Source organism: Armigeres subalbatus, chromosome 2, assembly GCF_024139115.2.
Source record: "Armigeres subalbatus isolate Guangzhou_Male chromosome 2, GZ_Asu_2, whole genome shotgun sequence".
Taxonomy (NCBI): domain Eukaryota; kingdom Metazoa; phylum Arthropoda; class Insecta; order Diptera; family Culicidae; genus Armigeres; species Armigeres subalbatus.
In genome coordinates this window covers 372,890,396-372,912,564 of record NC_085140.1, presented here as the reverse complement: position 1 = coordinate 372,912,564, position 22,169 = coordinate 372,890,396, and the positions used below count along the sequence as shown (strand labels likewise).

The 22,169-nt window shown below is 36.6% G+C and overlaps 1 protein-coding gene across 16 annotated transcripts in view; it reads right to left on the bottom strand.

Moving 5' to 3' along the window:
- Positions 1 to 21,238, bottom strand: part of LOC134213078 (restin homolog) — a 288,278-nt gene extending 267,040 nt beyond the window's left edge. For 6 of the 16 annotated variants that reach the window (XM_062691639.1, XM_062691646.1, XM_062691645.1 and 3 more), the window contains exons 1-2: positions 21,053 to 21,237; positions 18,803 to 19,280 (exon numbers count right to left, since the gene is read on the bottom strand). In XM_062691639.1, coding sequence (XP_062547623.1) covers positions 18,803 to 19,151 — 349 coding nt within the window. In that variant the 5' untranslated portion in view covers positions 19,152 to 19,280; positions 21,053 to 21,237. The other 10 variants (XM_062691648.1, XM_062691651.1, XM_062691649.1 and 7 more) reach the window with 8 other exon arrangements.
- Positions 21,239 to 22,169: the final 931 nt, after the last annotated feature.

Below are 22,169 nucleotides of genomic sequence, written 5' to 3'. Positions count from 1 at the left end.
TGGACGCGCGTTCTCGATATTTGCGCTACCAAAGTCACCTTCTGTCTAATTTGGCGAATGGAAAGATACAAGATTGACACAAGTTTACCATTTAATGCTTTTCATTAATAGGGCGTGCGTGTACAATAGTAAGATAGACCGCGTTGATGACGGGACGTCTGGTAGCCCAGTCCGGATGAGGAACGTTTGTGCCAAGCCGGGCATGGTGGGTTCAATCCTCGGTTTTAGGAATTCAATGGATACCTTGGGGTTTGACGTTTTTAAGAATCTTATGTGTATTTTATAGATTATCATTTGGTGTGGCACATATGGTAAAACGGTATAATACGCCCCCCTCCAAGGCAATACTTAAATAACTTATTTCTTTTCAATGTAATTTATGCAAGCTTTGTGTAATTGAGCCGAAAAAGCCGAAAATGAGTTGTCATATGAAAATATCACAGAGAACATGTAATAAAGCTTTTTTGAAAAGTACTAAAAAAATGGGTTTTAATTCCAACAATTGCCTGGGCAAAGCGCCCCACTTTATTGTAACAAAGACGTTACGTATCATTTGGAAACATCTGCTACTGGGTACGCCGCGCTTGTGTCCAATAGACCTGTGCGCCGCCGCCGGTGGCATTACTCACGCCCGCTGCCGCAGACGATTTTGGATCGGCGCGCCGCCGATCATAATTTTGACTAATCTAATAACTACTAATCGCAATAAAAAAACCCTGAATAATCCGCCTAGCGGTGATGGTGCCTTTCTCGTGCAAATAAAAAAATGTATTTTGTCCATAACTTCCGAGTCCATGGTCCGATCTGGCCAATTTCCAATAGGGAACAATGGGATAGAATTCTGCGTCGAATGCAAGTTGTAAGTTGTAAGTAAATCGATTAAGGATAAGTGCCTGAAAAATAAGTGACACTTTTGCCACATTTTTTTGGGTGGGTGCGCACAGACATACACCTCAATTCGTCGAACTGAGTCGATCGGTATATAACACTATGGGTCTCCGGGCTTTCTATAAAAAGTTTATTTTTGGAGCGATCATATAGCCTTTACGTATACTTAGTAGTATATTCAATTAACTTTAGTCGAGTAGAGTCAAGTACGAGACACCAAAGAAGGCCTAACAGTTGGGGTCGAAATACGTATCTGTAAGGCAATACTCGTCTTATGACAATTCACAAATTAACATCATTTGTGAATTGTCATAAGACGAGTATTGCCTTACAGATACGTATTTGTTGCAACTGGTCTGAATTACGTATACGTTGCAACTGGTCTGAATTCAATTTCAAATCTACCTCAAGTGATGGTGTCTCAAAGTCGGTGTAGTGACATACATCTTGGTTAATGAATAAGTTGGTTGATTAGTTTGTGAGTTTGAATGAGGCTTTATCTAGTAAAATAATATTGAAATTGTTTAACTGGTTTTTGGAATTCGTCTAAGCAGGGCCTCATTCAGTCGGGCAACTAAACTAATAGGTGACTCGCAAAATATGTTTGATTTTGTACATAAGCTTCTGTGAGGACCTGGATACATGCCCAAAGTACCCCACTACCCCAAATTCTTATAGGATCTGGCTTTGGATTATTTTTTTATTTATTAAAATCAACGAGGCCAATTTTCTTTGTTATTAGATTTGTGTTATTAGGACAGTCGACTTATTTGGAAAAATTTAGCAAAATAATTTATAAATCCCTACTGTGAATGGTTTTCCAGTTTTTGATTTTTTTTTTAACTAATTTTATTTGCTAATTATCTAATACATGCATTCATCTCTTAGACTAGGTGTTCCGTGTCTTTTTAACACTATCATCCTTATTTGCTATGTTATATTTTTAATTATCATTAATACATTTCAATTGCCTCTGGCAGTTAGAATTTTTCCTCTGGTTGAATTGAACCATGTAGGAATTACAATGTTTTCTACTTAAACTAATCTTAACCTATTTTATACTAAGGGTACAAGGAGTTAATCGTTGCAATAGAAGATTGCAACGATTTTTGTCTAAAATTGGAAATTATTTTGTTGGACATTTGTTGCAATGTCTCAATATTAGAAATTCTATGAAGTTCATTGGTACTATACCACGGAGGCAACTTCAGAATCATTTTCAGAATTTTATTTTGAATCCTCTGAAGTGCCTTCTTTCTGGTATTGCAGCAACTAGTCCATATTGGCACAGCATACAACATGGCAGGTCTAAACATTTGTTTGTAAATCAAAAGTTTGTTCTTAAGACAAAGTTTTGATTTTCTGTTTATAAGTGGATATAGACACTTAATATATTTGTTACATTTGGCTTGAAGGCCTTCAATGTGATTTTAAAAGTTAATTTTGATCTAGCAGAAGTCCTAAATATTTAGCTTCGCTAGACCAATTAATTGGAACCCCATTCATAGTGACAATATGTCTGCTAGAAGGTTTCAAATAAGAAGCTCTCGGCTTATGTGGGAAAATTATAAGCTGAGTTTTGGAAGCATTCGGGGAAATTTTCCATTTTTGCAAGTAAGTGGAGAAAATATCCAAACTTTTTTGCAATCTACTACAAATGACACGAAGGCTTCGCCCTTTGGCCGAGAGACCTGTGTCATCTGCAAACAAAGATTTTCGACACCCTGGTGGTAAATCAGGTAAGTCAGAAGTAAAAATGTTATACAAAATGGGCCCCAGTATGCTGCCTTGGGGAACACCAGCTCTTACATGTAATCTATCAGATTTAGAATTCCGATAGTTTACCTGCAGTGAGCGATCTGATAAATAATTTTGGATCAGTTTAATAATGTACAGAGGAAAGTTAAAATTCATCAATTTTACAATCAAACCTTCATGCCAAACACTGTCAAATGCTTTATCTATATCAAGAAGTCAACTCCTGTCGAATATCCTTCAGATTTGTTGAGCCGAATTAAGTTCGTAACTCTTAACAACTGATGAGTGGTTGAATGCCCATGGCGAAAACCAAATTGCTCATCAGCAAAAATAGAATTGTCATTAATATGAACCATCATTCTATTTAAAATAATCTTTTCAAACAGTTTGCTTATTGAAGAAAGCAAACTGATTGGGCGATAACTAGAAGCCTCAGCTGGATTTTGTCCGGCTTCAAAATTAGAACAGCTTTGGCGTTTTCCATTTATCTGGAAAGTATGCCAATTAAAAACATTTGTTAAATAAATTAACCAAAAACGATAAAGAGCTCTCAGGAAGTTTTTGATAAGTATGTAGAAAATACCATCATCACCCAGGGCTTTCATATTTTTAAATTTTCTAGTAATAGATCTAACTTCATCCAAATTGGTTCCCAACGAAGGGTCAAAACATTCTCTTGATTGAGAATGTCTTCGAAGCTCCGTGTAACCTGATCCTCAATTGGACTAGTGAGACCTAGACTAAAATTATGGGCACTCTCGAACTGCTGAGCAAGTTTTTGAGACTTTTCGCCATTTGTTAATAAAATTTTATTTCCCTCTTTAAGCGCTGGAATTGGCTTTTGAGGTTTTTGAAGAATTTTCGGTAATTTCCAAAAGGGTTTCGAACTGGGATCCAACTTCGAGACATTATTCTCAAAGTTGGTATTTCTCAGAATAGCGAAACGTTTTTTAATTTCATTTTGCAAATCTCGCCAAATAACTTTCAACGCGGGATCGCGAGTTCTTTGGTATTGCCGTCGCCTCACATTTTTAAGACGGATCATTAGCTGAAGATCGTCGTCAATAATAATGGAGTTGAATTTAATTTCACATTTAGGAATTGCAATGCCTCTGGCTTCGACAATTAAATTTGTCAAAGATACGAGCGCATTGTCAATATCACTTTTGGTATCCAAAGGAATATTAACATCAAAATTCCTATCGATATATGTTTTATATAAATCCCAATCAGCTCTATGATAATTAAAAGTAGAGCTGATTGGATTATAAATGGCTTCTTGTGAGATTTCAAATGTCACAGGAAGGTGATCAGAGTCAAAGTCAGCATGAGTTACCAATTGGCCACACAACTGACTTGAATCCGTTAAAACTAAATCAATTGTAGAAGGATTTCGACTGGAAGAAAAACAAGTAGGGATATTGAATAGTATAATATCCCGCAGAACAATCTTCAAATAAAATTTTGCCGTTGGAATTGCTTTGAGCATTATTCCATGAACGGTGTTTGGCATTGAAGTCACCAATTACGAAGAATTTTGATTTGTTGCGAGTCAGAATTTGAAGATCAGCTTTCAACAAATTCTTTTGCTGCCCATTGCATTGAAAAGGCAAATAGGCTGCAATGAAGGAAAATTGACCAAAATTTGTTTCAACAGAAACTCCCAAGGTTTCAAAACTTTGGTTTCAAACGAAGAAAATAATTTATGTTTGATACGTCTATTAATGACAATGGCGACCCCACCACAGGCGCTGTCAAGACGATCATTTCTGTAGATAAAATAATTTGGATCTCTTTTAATGGAGAGTCCGGGCTTTAAATAAGTTTCTGTTATAATGGCAATATGCACATTATGAACTGTTAGGAAGTTGAATAATTCATCTTCCTTACTCTTTAGAGAGCAGGCATTCCAATTTAGAACTTTCACACAATTATTTAGATCCATTAAAACGGAGTCCGATAACAATTGTTTGTGTGTACTTTATACCAACCTGGACAGCTTCTGGTATGGTATTTGCTTTGAACATTGCATCAATCATGTGATGCAATTGTTCAGTTAAAAGATCAAAATCTGAAGCAGTCATGCTACCTGAATCGGCAACATGACCATTATTTTCCGTTGGGACATGGGTATAAACCTCATTTTGAGAAGAGAAATTTTGTCTACCAGCAGCGATGTTTGCATACGTGGGTACATTAGAAAAATTGGAATTTACTGAAGTGCTTGCTACCCGTTGACGAGCGGCAAAATTTGTTTGTGAATTGTGGTGGGTATGAATTGCTCGACCGGTAACCGGTTTCGAAATTTGAGCGTTTGAAAAATTTCTACCCGTCGAATCTGGGATCCGATTGGAATTTCCGTCATCAATTTTGCACGGGAATTCAAAACTTTTGCGTGAAGGGCATTCCCAGAAATTGGATTTATGATTGCCCCACAATTTGCACATTTAAATTTATCGGAATCTTCTCTCACAGGACATGCGTCCTTGGCGTGAGAGGTTCCACCACAAATCATGCATTTAGCATCCATGTGACAATGTTTGGTTCCATGACCCCACTTCTGGCACTTACGGCACTGGGTGGGGTTTTGGAAATTTCCCCCAGGCCTGCGGAAATGTTCCCATGTAACACGGACATGGGACATAATACAGGCCTTTTCCAAACTTTTCATGTTATTTAGTTCACTTTTGTTAAAATGAACTAAATAAAATTCTTGAGAAATGCCCCTCTGGGAAGTACCAGAGTGGGATTTCTTTTTCATCTTAATTACTTGGACTGGTGAAAATCCAAGTAATTGAGAAATTTCAATTTTAATCTCATCCAGTGATTTATCATCACTAGGGAGACCTTTCAAGACGACTTTGAACAATCGCTCAGTTTTGTCGTCGTATGTGAAGAATTTATAGAGCTTCTCAGTTAAATACTGAAGAAGACGTTTGCGATCGTCAAATGATCCCGGTAAAACGCGGCAGTCACCCTTCCTAGCAATCTGAAATGAAACCTTGATCCCCTGAAGGTTACTCAAAATCTCATTCCGGAAGCCAGAAAACTCGGCAACAGATACCACAATTGGCGGAATCCTTTGCTTTTTCGCATGAATCGAATCACCTGGGCTAGAGGTATATTCGATTTGCTCAATTTCATCATTGATCAAATCGAACTGATTGCTCAGTTCGATTGGAGAAGAATTATTTCCGATATTAGAATTAGAAGGAATATCTGAATTCTCCAGCTTCCTTCTATTTTTTCCGCGCTTAGGCAGGACGGTCTTGAAACCTTGTTTCTTTGAAGGAAGTGGAGAATTCAGAGACTCCCCCTTCCTCTTGTTTTTATTAATGCTCATTGCTGAGCGTGGAGACGTGACCTTCTAAGAGGTTTTTTTCCCAGAACGGTGTCCCTGCAGGATTACCACCGCTTGTCGAATTTTACTTCCGCAAACGGGTCCAACGTAAAACGAAGGCACGGGTCCTTGCAAAGATCGTAACGGGATCAGTGGGTACAAATAGCGCTAAGAAGCACCGTTGAAATTAAAATAGCTTCAGGTAGTATTAAAAACTTCCTTCCGCAAAGAGAGAAAGAACCGCACAGCACGAAAGCACGATGCGGTCTGTCCAGTTTTTGATTTGTCTCGAGTAACTAATTTTCATTTTGAAATCAATTTTTGAATATGATTGGCAAAACCACCTGGTATATTGCGAGCATTAGTTGAAAACGATTCTTATTTTCTTATTAACCATCACAGTAACCCAGAACTGGGATGTTGTCGCCTCGCCGCTTGGTATTTAGTAAAATTATTTAGTTGAAACGTCAGGCGTTTAGGTAACGTCATTTAAGATTTCCTTCGGAATTTCCTTCAAGGATTCCTTTGGAAAATATTCCAGAAATTTCTTCGGAAATAAATCAAGAAATTTCTTTGGAAATTCCTCCGACAAATTTCTTTAAAAAAAACCTAGAAAATTACTTCAGGAATCCTTCCGAAATTTTATTTTTGTATTTCTTCGGAAATTGCTTACGAAATTTCTACGAAAATTCCTTTAGAATTCCGATTTCTTCAGAAAATCTTTTACGAATTTCATTCAGAATTCTTTAAGGAATGCATACGAGAATAGTTGCATGAATTTCTACGAAAATTCCTTTCGAAATTCCTTCGGAAGTTTATTTAAGAAATTCCGTTAGTAGTTTCTCCAAAAAATTTTAGGAAATCCTTTATCTTTTTAAGCAACAACTTTGAACATTTCTTTGAGCATTCCTTCGGAAATTTCTTGAATTCCTTAAATAAATTCTTCAAGATAATGCAAAAGGAATTCCTTCGAAATTTCTCTAAGATTTGTTTTTCAGAACTTCTTCCAGCAATTCCTTTAAAACATTCTCCTGGATTTTTTTCAGAGCTTCCTGCAAGAATCCTTCGAAAATGCTTTCATGAGTTCTTTCCGAAAATCTTTCAGTAAAACATTCGGATTTTTTCAATAATTCTTTCTAAAAGTCTTTCAGTATTGATTTTAGGAATTCTTTTAAAAAATGATTATAAGTTTGCTACTTCTACATCACACATTTTGCACTTAAACGCCACTTTTTACACTTTATTACCTCGGCACAATCGAACCACTCGCAACCGATGACGATAAAATTTTCTCAAATAGCGCAGACCAAGTTGGGTTCATGTAATTTCCCGTCACTCTACACCGAAAAAAAGTGCACTGCAACACAAATGTATGTGCATGTGGTGAATTTCTTTGCCGAAATATAAAATTGTGATATCTTAGATGTGAAATTAAAATTTCATAATCTTTAGATTTGTGTGCGTCAACTGAAACGTAAAATTGTGTCGATTTCAGGGTTCGGATTTCTCACTCACGCGACAACAGAAAAATCACACTTCGCTTAATGGATTAATCTCAGGTTTCTATTCATATGAGTGAGAATTCCAAAGCCTGGTCAATTCCAAAAATATGTCTTCAAATATATTTTTTTCAAATTCCTACGTCTAATTTAAAATATATTTTTTTGATGTGTAGTAACGACAGTAAATCTTTTCAAGTTCCCAAATTAATTTTTGGAGGTGTTTTTTGAAGAAATTCATGGAGGGTTTTGTGCAGGAATTTCCAAATGAATTTTTGAAGGCATTTCCAAAAGTTTTTTCAAAGCCATTTCTGAAAGGCTTCCCAAAAAATTCCTAAAGGAATTTCCAGAGAAATCCATAAAAAAATCGAATTTTTTTAAAGGAATTTCCGGAGGAATTCTTAGAGACATTTACGAAGAAATTCCTAATACAATTTAACCATCCGGGACTCGCTTCATACTGGACCGCTCACGCAGTCCCGCCTGCGTTGTGAACGAGAAGCGTGCTTTTATCGGAACTGTTGTACTTTTTACAACGGCGCGAGTCCCCGAAGGTTAAGAGGAATTGCCCAGTGTTTTGGGAAAAACTCATGGACAATTCAAATCAATCGTGAGTTGAAACACACACTTTTGTTCTCCTTCATAAATTAACAGTTCAACACAGAACAAAGGTTACTCTTGCGTGTGTCAACAATAAATTGCCCCCAAATTGATTTTAAAAACTTTTTGGAGCGCAATGTTTTTCTGGGAAATGAATGACATGATCCGTATTAGCATGAAAAACTCAGACGTGATGCATTCCTTTGAATTCACAAACGAGTTAGTTCGCGCACAAGCGCTCAATGATTGAGATTTATGGATAATTTTACCAAAACTGGAAATTGATTTTTCCCCCCTTTTCGCACTTTTCTCAAGAAATTCCTTTGCCGATTCGTCCGATTATTCTCTTGGAAATAGCCTCAAGGAGTTCTACATAAACTCCTCCGAAAACAAATTCCTGAAAGCCTATCGGAAATTCTTTCGGGTATTTCTTCCATTTTTTTTTTCTTCCGGATTTTCTTCCAAGGCTGTGAACCATTCCAGCGAATCGTTTAACTTTTAGTTAAAATTTGACAATTCGATGGTTATTTCTCCGTGGTTAAAAATAACCATGCTCCGGAGCATGGTTAGATTTGACAGTTCGATAGTTAAACTTTGTTCGCGAGAAAATTGGCGCCAAATCCATTTTGTTCCTAATAACTATCAATCTGTCAAAACTCAAATTGGTCGGCTTCGGAGTAAAATTTTAACCACGATGGGAAAATAACCATCGAAAATATGAAGATATTCTTCAGAAAATACTTTCAGAAATTCTTCTAAGAACTCTTTTGGAATTCCTTGCAATGTTCTAGGACGAAATTCTAGTAAATTCCTCAAGAATTCCTGAACAAGTTCCTGAAAGGATATCCATCAAGTTTTCAAAACAGCTCCTGAAAGAACTTTCGACAATCTTAGATTTCTCCAAGAATTCCTTGATATTTTGTCAAGACTTCGTTCAGAAATTCCTCTAAGGATTTCTTCTCAAAAAATTTAAGAAATAAATCTAGTAATTAAAAGGATTTCTAAGAACCATTTCAGAACTTCCGTCAGGAATCCTTTAAGAACTTCCTCCAGGAATCCTTTAGGAAATTCCTTTGGAATTGCTTCAGAAATTCCTTCTTTTGTTTTAGAATTCCTCCAAAAATTATCTAAAAATTCCTTCTGAAATTCATTTATGGATTCTTTCGAAAGTTTTTTTTTTAGGTTTTGGAAATTAGCTTAGAATTTCGTCGGAAAATACATAATTTAGGAATTCTTTCGGAAGATTCTTCTAAGAAGTCCTTCGGATTTTTTTAGAAATCACTTCGGAAATTTCTTAGAAATTCCTCTAGGAGTTCCTTAGCAAGCTCCTTGGCATTTTTCCTGAAATTTTTACAGGAATTCTTTCAGAACTACCTTAAAAAATTTCTTGGGAAATTCTCCGGGTAATCATCTTTAATAAATTTCTCCAGTATGTTTGGTCTCTTTTTAGGAAGAAGTTTTTGGGCATTTCCCCCAGGAATTCCTTTACAACATTCTTCAATTCTTTTGATTTTTTTTTCGGGGATCTCTTCGGAAATTAATTCAAAACTCTTTTAGATTTTTTTTGGAAATTTCTTTGAAAATTGCCTTTGGGATGCATTCGGAAAATCAGTTGATTTTTTTTTAAATGTCTTTAGGGATTTCTTCGAAATTTCCTCAAAAGGTTGCTTCTGATTTTTCTTCGGGGATTCCTTCGGTTCACCAAGTTCTTCCGGGAATTCCTTAAAAAAAGTTTACTTCTGAAATTCTATTGGAAAGTCCTTTAGGAATCTTTTCGATTTTCGAGGTTCTTCAAGAAGTTCCTTCGGAATACCATCTGCTTTATAAGCAGGAGATCGTGGGTTCAATCACAGGCTCGTCCGTTTCCTACTTTGTATCTCTATCTTAGTTTTTTCTGTGTGTCACGTTCTAGGTAAGCTAGTGTCCAGTAGGTAAGGGCATATCTTCCTGCCTATATGGGGACGATTTGACAAGTAAATCATATTTTCAAAAAAAAACACTGTTTTTGAAGATAGAAGCTATATTATATCATATTTAGCAATGAGAAAAGTTATTTACAAACATTGAAAGTTACATCAAATCTGTGACTTTTTCAATTTTGTTTTTATTTTCATTATGTAATTTAAAAATACTACCACGTTCACATAGTATGATGGTCTTACAATAATTTAAAGGTACCAACTGATTTTTAACCTTACACAGCAAATAGTTTTGAAAATTCAACGACGTGTAAAATTGCAGCTAACCCTTTCAAACGAATGAACATTCAATATTCTATTAACTTTGATTGAATTTTACAAGCAAGAGCAGTTTAAATTTATTTCGATTTAAGAGAACAGTGAGATCGATTGAATGTTACGTTTATTTGCATGTTCCAAATATGTGCATGAAAATACATTTAAAATCACAACATATTTTTATCTGTGTAGTTTGTTATAGTTTTCTAGAAACCACACAGGGGTGTTTTGGCCGTCTTACCCTACTTCTTATATTGACGTTCTACTTATGAATAAAAAAAGACGGTTGAGAAAATGGCATTTAAAATTAAACCCTAATTTCCATCGCTGACGTCCTACCTGTTAGGCATTCGGAAATATTACATTACAGGACTATTCATAAAAATCATTTTCAATCATTCTCAAATAAAATTTACTATCATGACAGTGAAAATAGTATGAATGCCGTTTAAACTTTAGTGACCAAAGATGACGATTAAGTAATTCTCATGTTTGTTACCTTTCCTGATTTTGATAACATTCCAGATTTCAAACGAAAAACATATGAGTATCACAAGTTTTTAATCTACAAATTATACCATGCTAATGTAACTATCTGGTTATAAACATCAAACATCGTCATAGTCCCCTCAAGTTATTATTTTTGAGTAAAAAAAATCCGAGGGGGGGGAAGAGACATAGATTGTTCAAACATTTATATCGGCCTTTTTTTTAACTTATATCTTTATTCAAATCAACTTAAATTTCCGAAGGACACTCTGAACATGATATAGAATGAAATGTGCGTGTGGAAGTAAAATCAATATTTAAAACAACAACCTATGAAGAGTTAAGTAGAGATGAAGAAATTTATCCTAAGTATCTACAGTAAAAATGAACAGACTTGAAGTATCGTAGCGATGAGCACTATGGTTGGAACTGGTTCCGGCGGATCGGAGTAAGCGGCGCGTGATTGACGTGTTTTTTCGGTGCTGAAAAAAATGTTAAGCTGCTCCTTTTGCAAATTCGGATGATATTCCAATGATCCAGTCCTTTTCGGAAGTCTTGGAATCTGGCTTACAGAGGATGGAAATGAATTGTGGTGCAGAAAAACATAAACTTAAGTGGACAGATCAATATCCAGAACGAAGAAAGAAGAAGATATCTTTGGTGAACGAAGAAAACTTACGGTGCCTAATTCATCCAGATTTAATCTGGTCTGGAATCATCGGAATCATTAAGTTTAATTTAAATTTGACTTAGTTAATGCTCTACTATTTTATTCAATTCTAGTATTATTTTGTAGATTTTTTACTTATCCTAATTCATGGTAGTGACTGATAGTAGCTCCCAATTTTGGAATCTTATAATCTACGAAACCATATAAAACATATCCCAAAAATTATTTCGGCACATTTAAATTTCAAACATGTCCCTCTATAAACTTAGGGATCTCAATCAATAACATGTTTTCAAACTACTCCAGAAATGACCAGAATTGTATCTAGTTTAGGAAAACAAAACAGTCTCTCCTTGAATCTGACTTACAAACCGGGAGCGCTTGATTATTTTGAATGCAGATTTTTATCCTAACAACCCCTTCCCCATTTCCACAATGTGGCTCTGTCAGGATCCAAAGATAGATGGATCCCTGTGGATTATAGTATTGTGAATGGATTTTGGACTATTTAGAGACGGAAAACGACAATTTTGTGGATTAAGGCATGTCAAGCTGACGACTGTTGTTTTAGTCTACACCACCGTCGAATTAAGTCAGCTATCATCCATGGATTTCAGAGGTCGAATCCGCAGAGTAGCGTTCAACCCATTCCCTATGATTCTCCTCTTGTATCGATGCATTGACGAGAGTGCTCTGGATGTGTCGGTAAGTTATAGGAGTTTCTACTTCTAAGGCTCGAGATCTTGTCTCACAAGGTAGGTGGTTTCATCTTCCAATTATATTTATTATTATTATTGATGTTGTCAATAGTGCGATACCAATGTTATAGTAGGTTTGTTCATTCCTCATTACACGTCTGGTGAGTTATGACTGTATGACGAATATAAAGTTGGCGATCACCCGAATAATCTGATATTTTATATACATTGGAGCTATGAGATAAGGGCCATGAGCTGTAACTTTATGCGTTCTCTGAGCGTTTTTGTTTTTAATAATTACTATTTTGCAGAAATTTCTTTCTCCAACTAGACGTTTTTGAATAAGAGCATTTCCTAAAACTTCTTTGCTCATTTATCGCATATTTTCGATAAATAGTTAATACAGTCAACGGGGTGATTATTGGCCTGGGATGATAGTAGACTATAGCTCTCATAAACAATATAAAGTTCAGATAACTAAGTCGTTAAAAAGGTCTTTAGTTTTCCTGTCCTTTGATATATTATTCCTGCTCTACAGACATTTTATGTTATTGAAACAGTGGCGCACTTTCATTCCTATTCACACCATTGCCACAAACGGTACTTCTTCAATTATATCTTGGAATTTTTTTTTGTGAAATTTAATTGAAAAATGTCTAATTTTTTGGCTCCTGTTCTATAAATAAAAATTAAGAATTTGAACCATCATTAGTTTTCTATTTACTTTATAAAGACTTCAATAAGAATAATTTAAATGTTCTACCCTTTTTTTCTACCGCCATTGCATTTTTCCAAAAATGGTTAGATTTAAAGTTTAGATGAAATAATCATGATCACCCGGCGATAATGAAGAAAACCATAGAATATCTACTTCTTCTTCTTCTTATTGGCATTACATCCCCACATTCGAATAGAACCGCCTCGCAGATTAGTGTTCATTAAACACTTCCACAACCACAGTTATTAACGGCGAGGTTTCTAAGCCAGGTTACCATTTTTGCATTCGTATATCATGAGGCTAGCACGATGATACTTTTATGCCTAGGGAGGTCGAGACAATTTCCAATCCGAAAATTGCCTAGGCCGGCACTGGGAATCGAACCCAGCCACCATCAGCATGGTCTTGCTTTGTAGCCGCGCGTCTTACCGCACGGCTAAGGAGGGCCCATAGAATATATTGATTTTCAAACAAAAGCTCTAATATTGTAATGTTTGATACTGCCGTCCAGAGTGTAAAATAATCGAAATTTTTTAGTGAAGTCCATTTTTCTTCATTTGTCATTTCACTTCCGACACATTCATAGTCGGCTCTGGACAGTCAATATTCAGTTGAATATTAGTCATTGAATATTTATGCACATTTTACAAATTGATAAATTATCTGAAATCTGAACACGTTTCAAATGAGTAAAGTGATTTATCACACAGGACTGAATCCGATTTTCATCCGCGAGGCACTTTCAGCGGTAAACATCAACATAAACAATGCTAATTATGTTTTTTTCTGCACGTAGTGAACATTCAGTGACAGTCGAATGAATGAGTTCGTGGAGTAGTCGTCTAACTATGTCATTCTATGTTTTGAATATTCATGCGATGTTTGTCAAAATTCGGACCGAAGTTGCTTCATGAAGATGAATATTTTAAGCTCTGCTGCCGTCTTCTTTTCGTTTAATCGTTTCAGGATTCAAGAATTCTAATTTTCAATTTTTGAACGCTTCCTATTTTCAAATGTTCGAAGATATTGACTCAATCGTTAAACGCACTAGAAGCACTATTAATGCAGCAGCAGCCATGACAGTAACAACAATTCTCGGGTACTTTTTCAAAACGGCGTATGTCGCAAATTGTAAACAAACCCGTTTTCAACAGCATATGGCATCAAATTCATCTAAAAATGTGTAAATTTTCAAAGCTACATGAAAATGTGTTTGTAAAAATGCAAATCAATTTTTTGCAAAACGGTGTAACATCATTGTTGAAAATATTGCACATACACCGCTTAGCAGAAAATGTACTTTAAATAGTTTTTTCGAACAACTAAATAGTTTAAAACGTGCGTCTGCTTGTACTTTTTCATCACTGATTTCAAAATTAAGCATGTTGCTTTAATATTCTGATTTTCGTTAAGAAAAACATTTTACGTTGTTTTTCTGCAGCAAATGTTGTTACGTCGTGTTGTAAGTGTTGCAATTTTTCGTCGCATGTGCGTGAAACGTTTCAACTTGACGCAACATTTCGACGTATCAACAATGCAGCGTACGAAGCAGCGTAACATTTCGACGAAAGTAGCATGACCTCGGTCATGCTGACGTATCAAAACGACGTATGTGATTTATCTTTTGCAGAACGTTGTAACATATATATTTTTATCAAAATAACTAAAATGTTCACACGCAGTGCAGATTTCAGAAGTCAGTGACGATGAACCTTTTCATAATGTATCGTTGAGGTGTATTCAATTGCAATAAAAATTGATTAGTTTCTATATAGGAATAAAAATGAAATCTGAAAACTTCCAAGCTCAATTTCTCAGCTTGATCAAAATGTTACATACGCCGATTTGAAAAAGTTCCCGAGAATTGAACTTCCACGGGTCACAACCGCCCAATCAACCACAGTTGGGACAAAGACTGTTGGGCTTTACGACCACGTTTTAAATGATAGGAGGATCATAAATGCAAAACTCTGGACGAACTAAATTGGTGAGCACGTTCCAGTTATCTACTTTCCTTCTCTAATTGCTTCACCAATATATAAATTCATAAAACTGAACACTAAATACGTACAGGGCATCGTTTGCTGCTATTGCCGCGGATATTGTGGGAGTCCCAGGTATCCGGTTCACGCTTTAGTTAGCAACGGTGGCTCTTCTCGACCTTCTATTTCCTGAGTAGTTAGTGCGAATAAGGGCGTCCTTGTGAAGTTTTGCTGTTCCTGTTATGAACAACTAGTACATCCTATTCCCTACACTTTCTGAAGAAACCTTTCTTGCTTCAGAAGTGAATCCTTTTTGTTATTGTGTTGAACTTAACTAAAAATTAATTAATAAAAAAAGTTTTATTGTTCTAATATGGCCAATACGCATTAAAAGCTTTTTTATATTGGTGCTGTAATACATTTCCGTCAGGAAAATATTTTTTAGAAGGGTGTCCTTCTTGCCCCGTAGGGATACTCATCTTGCCCCGTAGTACATTTGAATCAATCAAAAACAGAGGTTTAGGTAAGTCACATTTAACAGGATTACAGTACAGAAATTCACGCTCTAATCTAAATGTTAGATAAGATGCAACAAAGAAGAATTGTTGTATTGTAAAATAGAAAAGCATACTTGTTGAGAAGGTATTAAAAATCATTCTTAGGGTGCTTATCTTGCCACGTCATGCCCTATCTTGCTTCCCAATTCTTTTATCAAGACTTTTATTGGATCCCGAAAAATCACAAGGCGGATTTGACAATCAAAGATTGTAATGTATTCCGTCATCGACCTCCTATTATCGCTGATTATTATCCTTGATGTAGATTGTGATGCAGCTAACGCTGTTTTTACTATTACCGGCGAGCGTTTAGGCTCTTTTGCAGCCGTTTTAATTAATAAAATTGGTTCCAATACTCCTCAATTATGTACTCTTTCCGGAGACGAGCCAGCCTCGGGCTGAAAGTCTCCTTAATAAAGACACAAAAAAAAATGTACTCTTTATTAGAGGACAGTACTTCGCTTATTAATAAGTTCCATTCATGAAAAAGAACATCATAATTGATTTCCATAATTAACTTTCATGTGCTTGAAAATATTTGATAGCAGGTAGTACTGTTGTACTGTTGTAGGGTTGTGCTGAATCATTCTCAAACGATAATGATTGGAATCATCAATTATTGATAACTTCTCAGGTGTGAAAAGTAGGCGGGTTGTCGTTGGCGATAACTTTTCAAATTTTAGAATCCATTGATAAATTATTATCTAGGTTTACATCTTACCAAAACCAATAATTTAATGTCAAAAATGAAGTTCAATATGATGTTTGGCATTGTGTTTTGATGTTATGTGTAGAAAAAAGTTCAAAAAGTAACGGTAAATGCTTTAAATCGAGATACAATTATCGAACGATTCTTACTCGCTAACGAGTTTTTATCAATTGATTATTTGGATATGTTATCGCGTGAGAGTAGTGTTCATCCTCGATTATTTTATTGTTTACAATCTGCGGTGTGACTTTAGTGAACGTTTTCCGAAACATCTTTAGTGACTTTTGGATGCAAATAGTGACCAAGTCACTAAAAAGTGACTCGCTACTAGCTGTCTTATTTATAGGATGCTGGAATGATATAGATTAACAGGACGCCAAAAAATACATCATTTGATTGTTTGGTGTTTGCACTAAAGTCCCACTAAATTTATTGATTTGAAAATAACTACCACGATCGACCTATTTCTCTCCAGTCCATATGTCATTTATGAGTGTATACTGAGATGATAAATTAAAGATTTTTCTTTTCTCTCTTAATCCCTGCTTGTTTTTGTGAAATGTAGGGAAAAATACCTATTCTTGGCAGTCTAAGACATTCGGAAAATTGAATGATAAAAATAATGAATAATTAGACTAAAATACAGGTACAGTTCAACTGTTATACAAATGTATGCTCTTTCTTTGATGATTTGTGTTCACTAAATATAACAGCTTGTACCACAAACTCAGTAAATTTAATATAAAGTAACAGGTCATCGATTCTTCTATTGGCATAGCAATTTCTATTATCAGCAATGAGTTTGCTCCCTTCAGCAACTAGACATGGAAGTAGAAAACTGGCAATGTATTGGTGCAAAATGCTCGTTGTTTATATCCTCCAGTAGCAAAATTCATTCATATTAATCGGCCGCACGCTCATCTCGCTTCAGTCATTTTTGGAACAAACTTTATTATTTATCAAAACTGGCTTAAAACAAAGCATGAATTTTATGTCATGTAAACAGATAGGCAAAAGCCTATTATATTTATTATTATTATTAGACCCCTCTTCTTCTGGAAGGGGGATTCCATACAAATGAAATACATTCTTACACTACGTTTCACAGTTGAATAATAGATAATACCCTAAAAGTAGGCAATTATTTATGGTTGAAATGCACTATGTAGGAACGGGAATGTTTATGAATTTTTCGATTAGCTTGGAAAGTATTGAAGTTGCAAAAGGAAAACGGTCATGTCAGTCACATACTACGGTGTTGCTATCACTTTTGATATAATTCATGGTCTGCGTAAAATCTGAATAGAAGCATTCGTATTTTAACACTTTTTTAAAATAAATGCCAACGCCGGATATTTTGTTCGTAGTTTTGCTAAAATCAAATCAAATAGAATTGTGCGTGGTATCTTTTGAGCGTGTGTTTGATATGCTCACAAACACATTCTCTCGCTCTATTCCAAAGTGTGCTGCTGTCAAAGAAAACGAACAGTCCCGATTTTATTTAGTGAAACATAGAGCAAATATTGCATTCATTTGCTCTTTGTGGTGATAATCAAGTGGTGATGAAGTATAATAAGTAGTTTACGTACTTAATTTGTCGTGTCATATGCAATAAAGAGAAGAAACAGGCGATCCAAAAAACAGTTTGCTTTTCGTGCGCTGCTTTCTTTGGCAATGCAATAATGGCAAGGATTTTGTAGGTGCAGATTTGTTTCGGTGATTAACTCGTCAAATCTAGCTACTTTTACACAAACAACTTATTCAAATGAAAGCATTGACTTGAAATTGTGTGATTGAATCAAAATTATGTTCACAAATAGTGTATGTTTGCTGGAAAACGCAAATATTGTTGAGGATGCCAATAACTGTCGCACCCTGCCAATGCCGTATTCTACCCTACATTGAAAGAGACTGCTATTTAAAAAAAAAGTCAACAACTGCAAAAACGAGCTTGTGACAATCATGCGTAGAATAGTAGTTCAGTAATGTTATACCCAGGAAGACATGAAATACATCCTTATGTCTGAGTAAATCCTCATAACCAGACTTATTTTATTATCAAGAACCCTTTAGTTTTGAGCCTAGGATATCAAAGCATTAAGTGAATGAGTTATGTTGCAGTCTTGAAACATGCCTTACTGGCCAGAAATCTCATCAATTCAGTGCATGGGATAACCTCAAGAAACCTGTCCAGAATGACAGGATGCAGTTCTTCACAGTTCGTTCGAGAGTAGATAATACGGTTCAATTTCAGGTAGTCGGATGAATGTATTTAAATCGTGAATAAAAATTTTTTTTAAAAAAATGGACGCTAAGGTATCACATGCCTTAGCAAAATCTACTATATAGATGGGATCTACTTGTCGCCTTGTCAAATTCGCCAATCAAATTCCATTGGATAGCTATTTCCCGATTTCATGCAACAATTCCACCGGTAAAAATAATTGAATTGCCAGAAGTTTTTTTTCTCAATGAATGGATGAATGAACCTAAATGATAGTAGCCAGATAATTCACACGGAACTGTTATCAATTTTACTTTTTTACGCTAACAAACGAAACAGCGGAACGATTGGTAAATCGTTGCTTTTGATTGATTGTTTTGAGATCGGAGAAACAAACAGATGGGACGTAACAAAAGGAAGCTTAAGTACTTACTTTTAGATTCCGGTGGCGGTGGGCCGGCTTTGGGTGCGTGATGTCCCATGCAGGGCCTCCCAATTCGACTGGCGGTAGTTATTGGTGCCGCCGAACTGGTGCTGGCCAGCGACGTAGTAGACGAGCTGTGCGACATCGACGACAGCGACGGGGGCTTGATACCAGACGGTTTCGGTATCGAGCGCACCCCGATTTTGCTGCCCGGTGCCGGAATACCGCTGGTGGGCTTTGCCGCCGGCGGTTGATCCGTTGTGGTTGTTGAGCCATTTGTTTCTAGCTTTTCATTGCTGGAACTGGGCGGCTCGGCTCCGTTCGGTGGAGCCGGTGCAGCACCGTTGGATTCACTCATTTTCTTCTGATCACAAGAATGCACAAAACACTGGATATTTTTTTCTTTGACACAAATTTCTATATGCTCTGCTTTTTATCTCTTCATAAATTACATTAAATTAAATTAGGCACAATCACTTGACTACAACTTGATTCGACGAATGCACAAACGAAATGCAATAATATTAAGATTTCTTCCTTCTTGCCGAATTGAGAATAACAGAAAACACCTTTTTTTCACCCGATTTCTCGTGATCGACAGACACATTAAATTTTGTTTTCGCCGCGAGCAAAAACAGAGGAGAGCCATTTGCGTAAGCGTCTTTCCCGTGACGCGATTGGACCCAGGTTTGAGACGTAGCCAGGATTTGAAACAACGAAACACATCGCAATGATTTTCGATTGGATACGCCTCTGTTAAACGATTGGGGCGCCAGTCTTTAAAATACGCAAAAAGTCCAAATACAGTGTAAGACATGTGATTTATAAGCAAGAGACAAAGAGAATCATAAAACTACTCACCTGTTGGCAGCTTGTCGCGGACTAATTACGTTACGATAGATGGGAAAACAATACGGATCATAAAAAACAATATAAATCAAAAACTCAGTCAAGCGTAGAAACGCTCGTCAAATCCCATCCCAGCCCCAGGCCCGCAGTACACAAGCATTGAGCAAGTGCACCGGTGATTGAGCAACCATGAAAAGTGTATCTTTTTGCGGTCTGTGAAAATGCGATCGTACAACTTGATCATGAATGAATGCCGAATGGATGGGAGTCACAAACGATGCTATTCAATACGACGGATGAAGCCTGGTAGAAAGTAAATTTGGGATCCTTATATTGTATGAGATTTTTGCCATTGAAACGCGAGTTTGGGGTAGCCCATAACAACTTTCTCGGAGAATATAGAACAAACATAATTCGAAAATAACTGAAATTATTTTGTTCTGATAAAAGTTATAACAGGAAATAAGTTAAAGGATTTTTTGACATTATTACAGAAGATTGCTAAAAAATCAGCATTAACTATGGAAGTTTTACTCGGCCAAATTTAGTTCTAACCAAGCTTCGATGCAGGCACCGTGAATCATTCAAGCGTTGAATGAGCAATCGACAAGGGAAATATTTTAAACGTCTTGAGGCATGATGACATTCTTATTCCCTACTCGAAAGAATAGCTGTTGGCCGTTTGAATTTGGTCAATATGCTGAAACTATTTTTGGATCATGATGACATCGCCGCCACTAATCAAACATCAGATAGACAGGCAGTACAACATGTCCATCGGTTCCGCTACAAGTTTAAAAATAACCCTAAACCATTCATGTTGAGTTCAAGCAGAAGAAATCGAATTGGCTGCCCTTGAACCACATTTGCAGGCCACCGTGTATTTACAAACATTGACTTTATTTATAGACGAACGGTCCCCACCCACTTTGTGGTGGCCCAGCATGGGAAAGTTCTTAATCATCGTCATCGAATAACGGGCACTTGGCCAATCAATCAGACGCAGCAGCATGCCATCATGGAGATTCCTCAGCGCGCCACCAGGCGAATGTCGGTTCACATCTCCCGTCTCGCGAAGTTTATCTTTCTTCGCGGTCTGCTGGTGGTTGCGGGAGAGAGACAGATCAACTCTCACACTCGACGACGATCAGCTTTATTGCTTTTCTAGGTTAAAATTATCAATTTATAACTGTTTATTGAATTCTATTTTGCGTAACATTTTCCCGGGGATAAGCTGGCCAGCTTAAATCTTCACTTCCGGGACCTATCAACAAACCAATTTGCTTCAGATTTCACTCAAATTCCAGCACACAAATCACTCCCGAAATCGTGAGAATTTCATCTCGTCGCGGATTTATTTCGATTTTCCCCGCTCATGCAGGAGGCGACAGCAACGACACAATTTCTTACCGATTGAACCCCGGAGTGACCGTAAATATCGACACACTTTACACAACTTTGATCACTTTCAAAACTCACGGAAGTACAGAAAATTTATTTTACGCACGACACAAAATCTCCGACGAACGAGCAAGTACAGAAAAAACGTTCAACGTAAACTTTTTCAAACGTCAAACCGTGTGAACGAACTTGCAGCTGATGGTGTTTTTGTTTGCAAGGTGTCAGATTTACAGCGATTAGCGAGCGGGTGCGAGAAAAGGATAAAGTGAAGAAAGAGCAAGAGAAAAAGCAAAACAGTATAAAGCATGGGCGGGTGCAATCGTATCCCATGAATAGGGGCAGGGGAAGACGGAAGAAAACGGACACTACACAAGTTGGAAAAGCTGGAGTACACTGGCTATAAATAGTATTTAGTTTGTTCAACTATTGTGTATTCGGAATAAATTTATACCGCTTTTTATACCGAAGTTGGATTTTTCTCCAGATACAGGCAACTTTCCCAACTTCGGAAGTAGTGCGCTGGATTCGCCTAAAGATGCATTAAACAACGTACCAATTAGTTTGACAAATAAAACTTCGGAAGAAAGTTCGGTTCGGAAGTCCCGACTTCCGAATTCTAACTTGGTGCTACGCCGACAATATATAGGGTAACCAACTTGATTTGGACCCCTACACATTTTGGACCCTCCTGGCGACATTTTTCTGATTTCTGAATTAAAAAAAACTCCTGACGGAATCCAAGATTAAAAGTGCTCGCGTTTTCTGGGACACACCACTCGATTCAGAGGCGGCGCACAACTATCATTTTTGTTGATTTAGCTTTGCTGCGTCGCAGCATGCGTGAAATAATAAAAATGACAGTTGTGCGTTGCTTCCGTATCGAGTGGAGTGCCCCCGAAAACGCGAGCACTTTTAATCTTGGATTCCGTCAGGAGTGACCTTAACATTGTTCAGCATCTATTTCACTGGTTTCTCGTGCGAAAAAGCGATATTTGGATGAAATTTCGAGGAAATTAGTTTGTTTAAGAAGGCGAGCGTTACAATGCGTTATTACTCTTAAAAGTATACATCACTGAAAATCTTAGAATGTACACAATGAAATTGTGAATTTAAAACGCAGGAATCT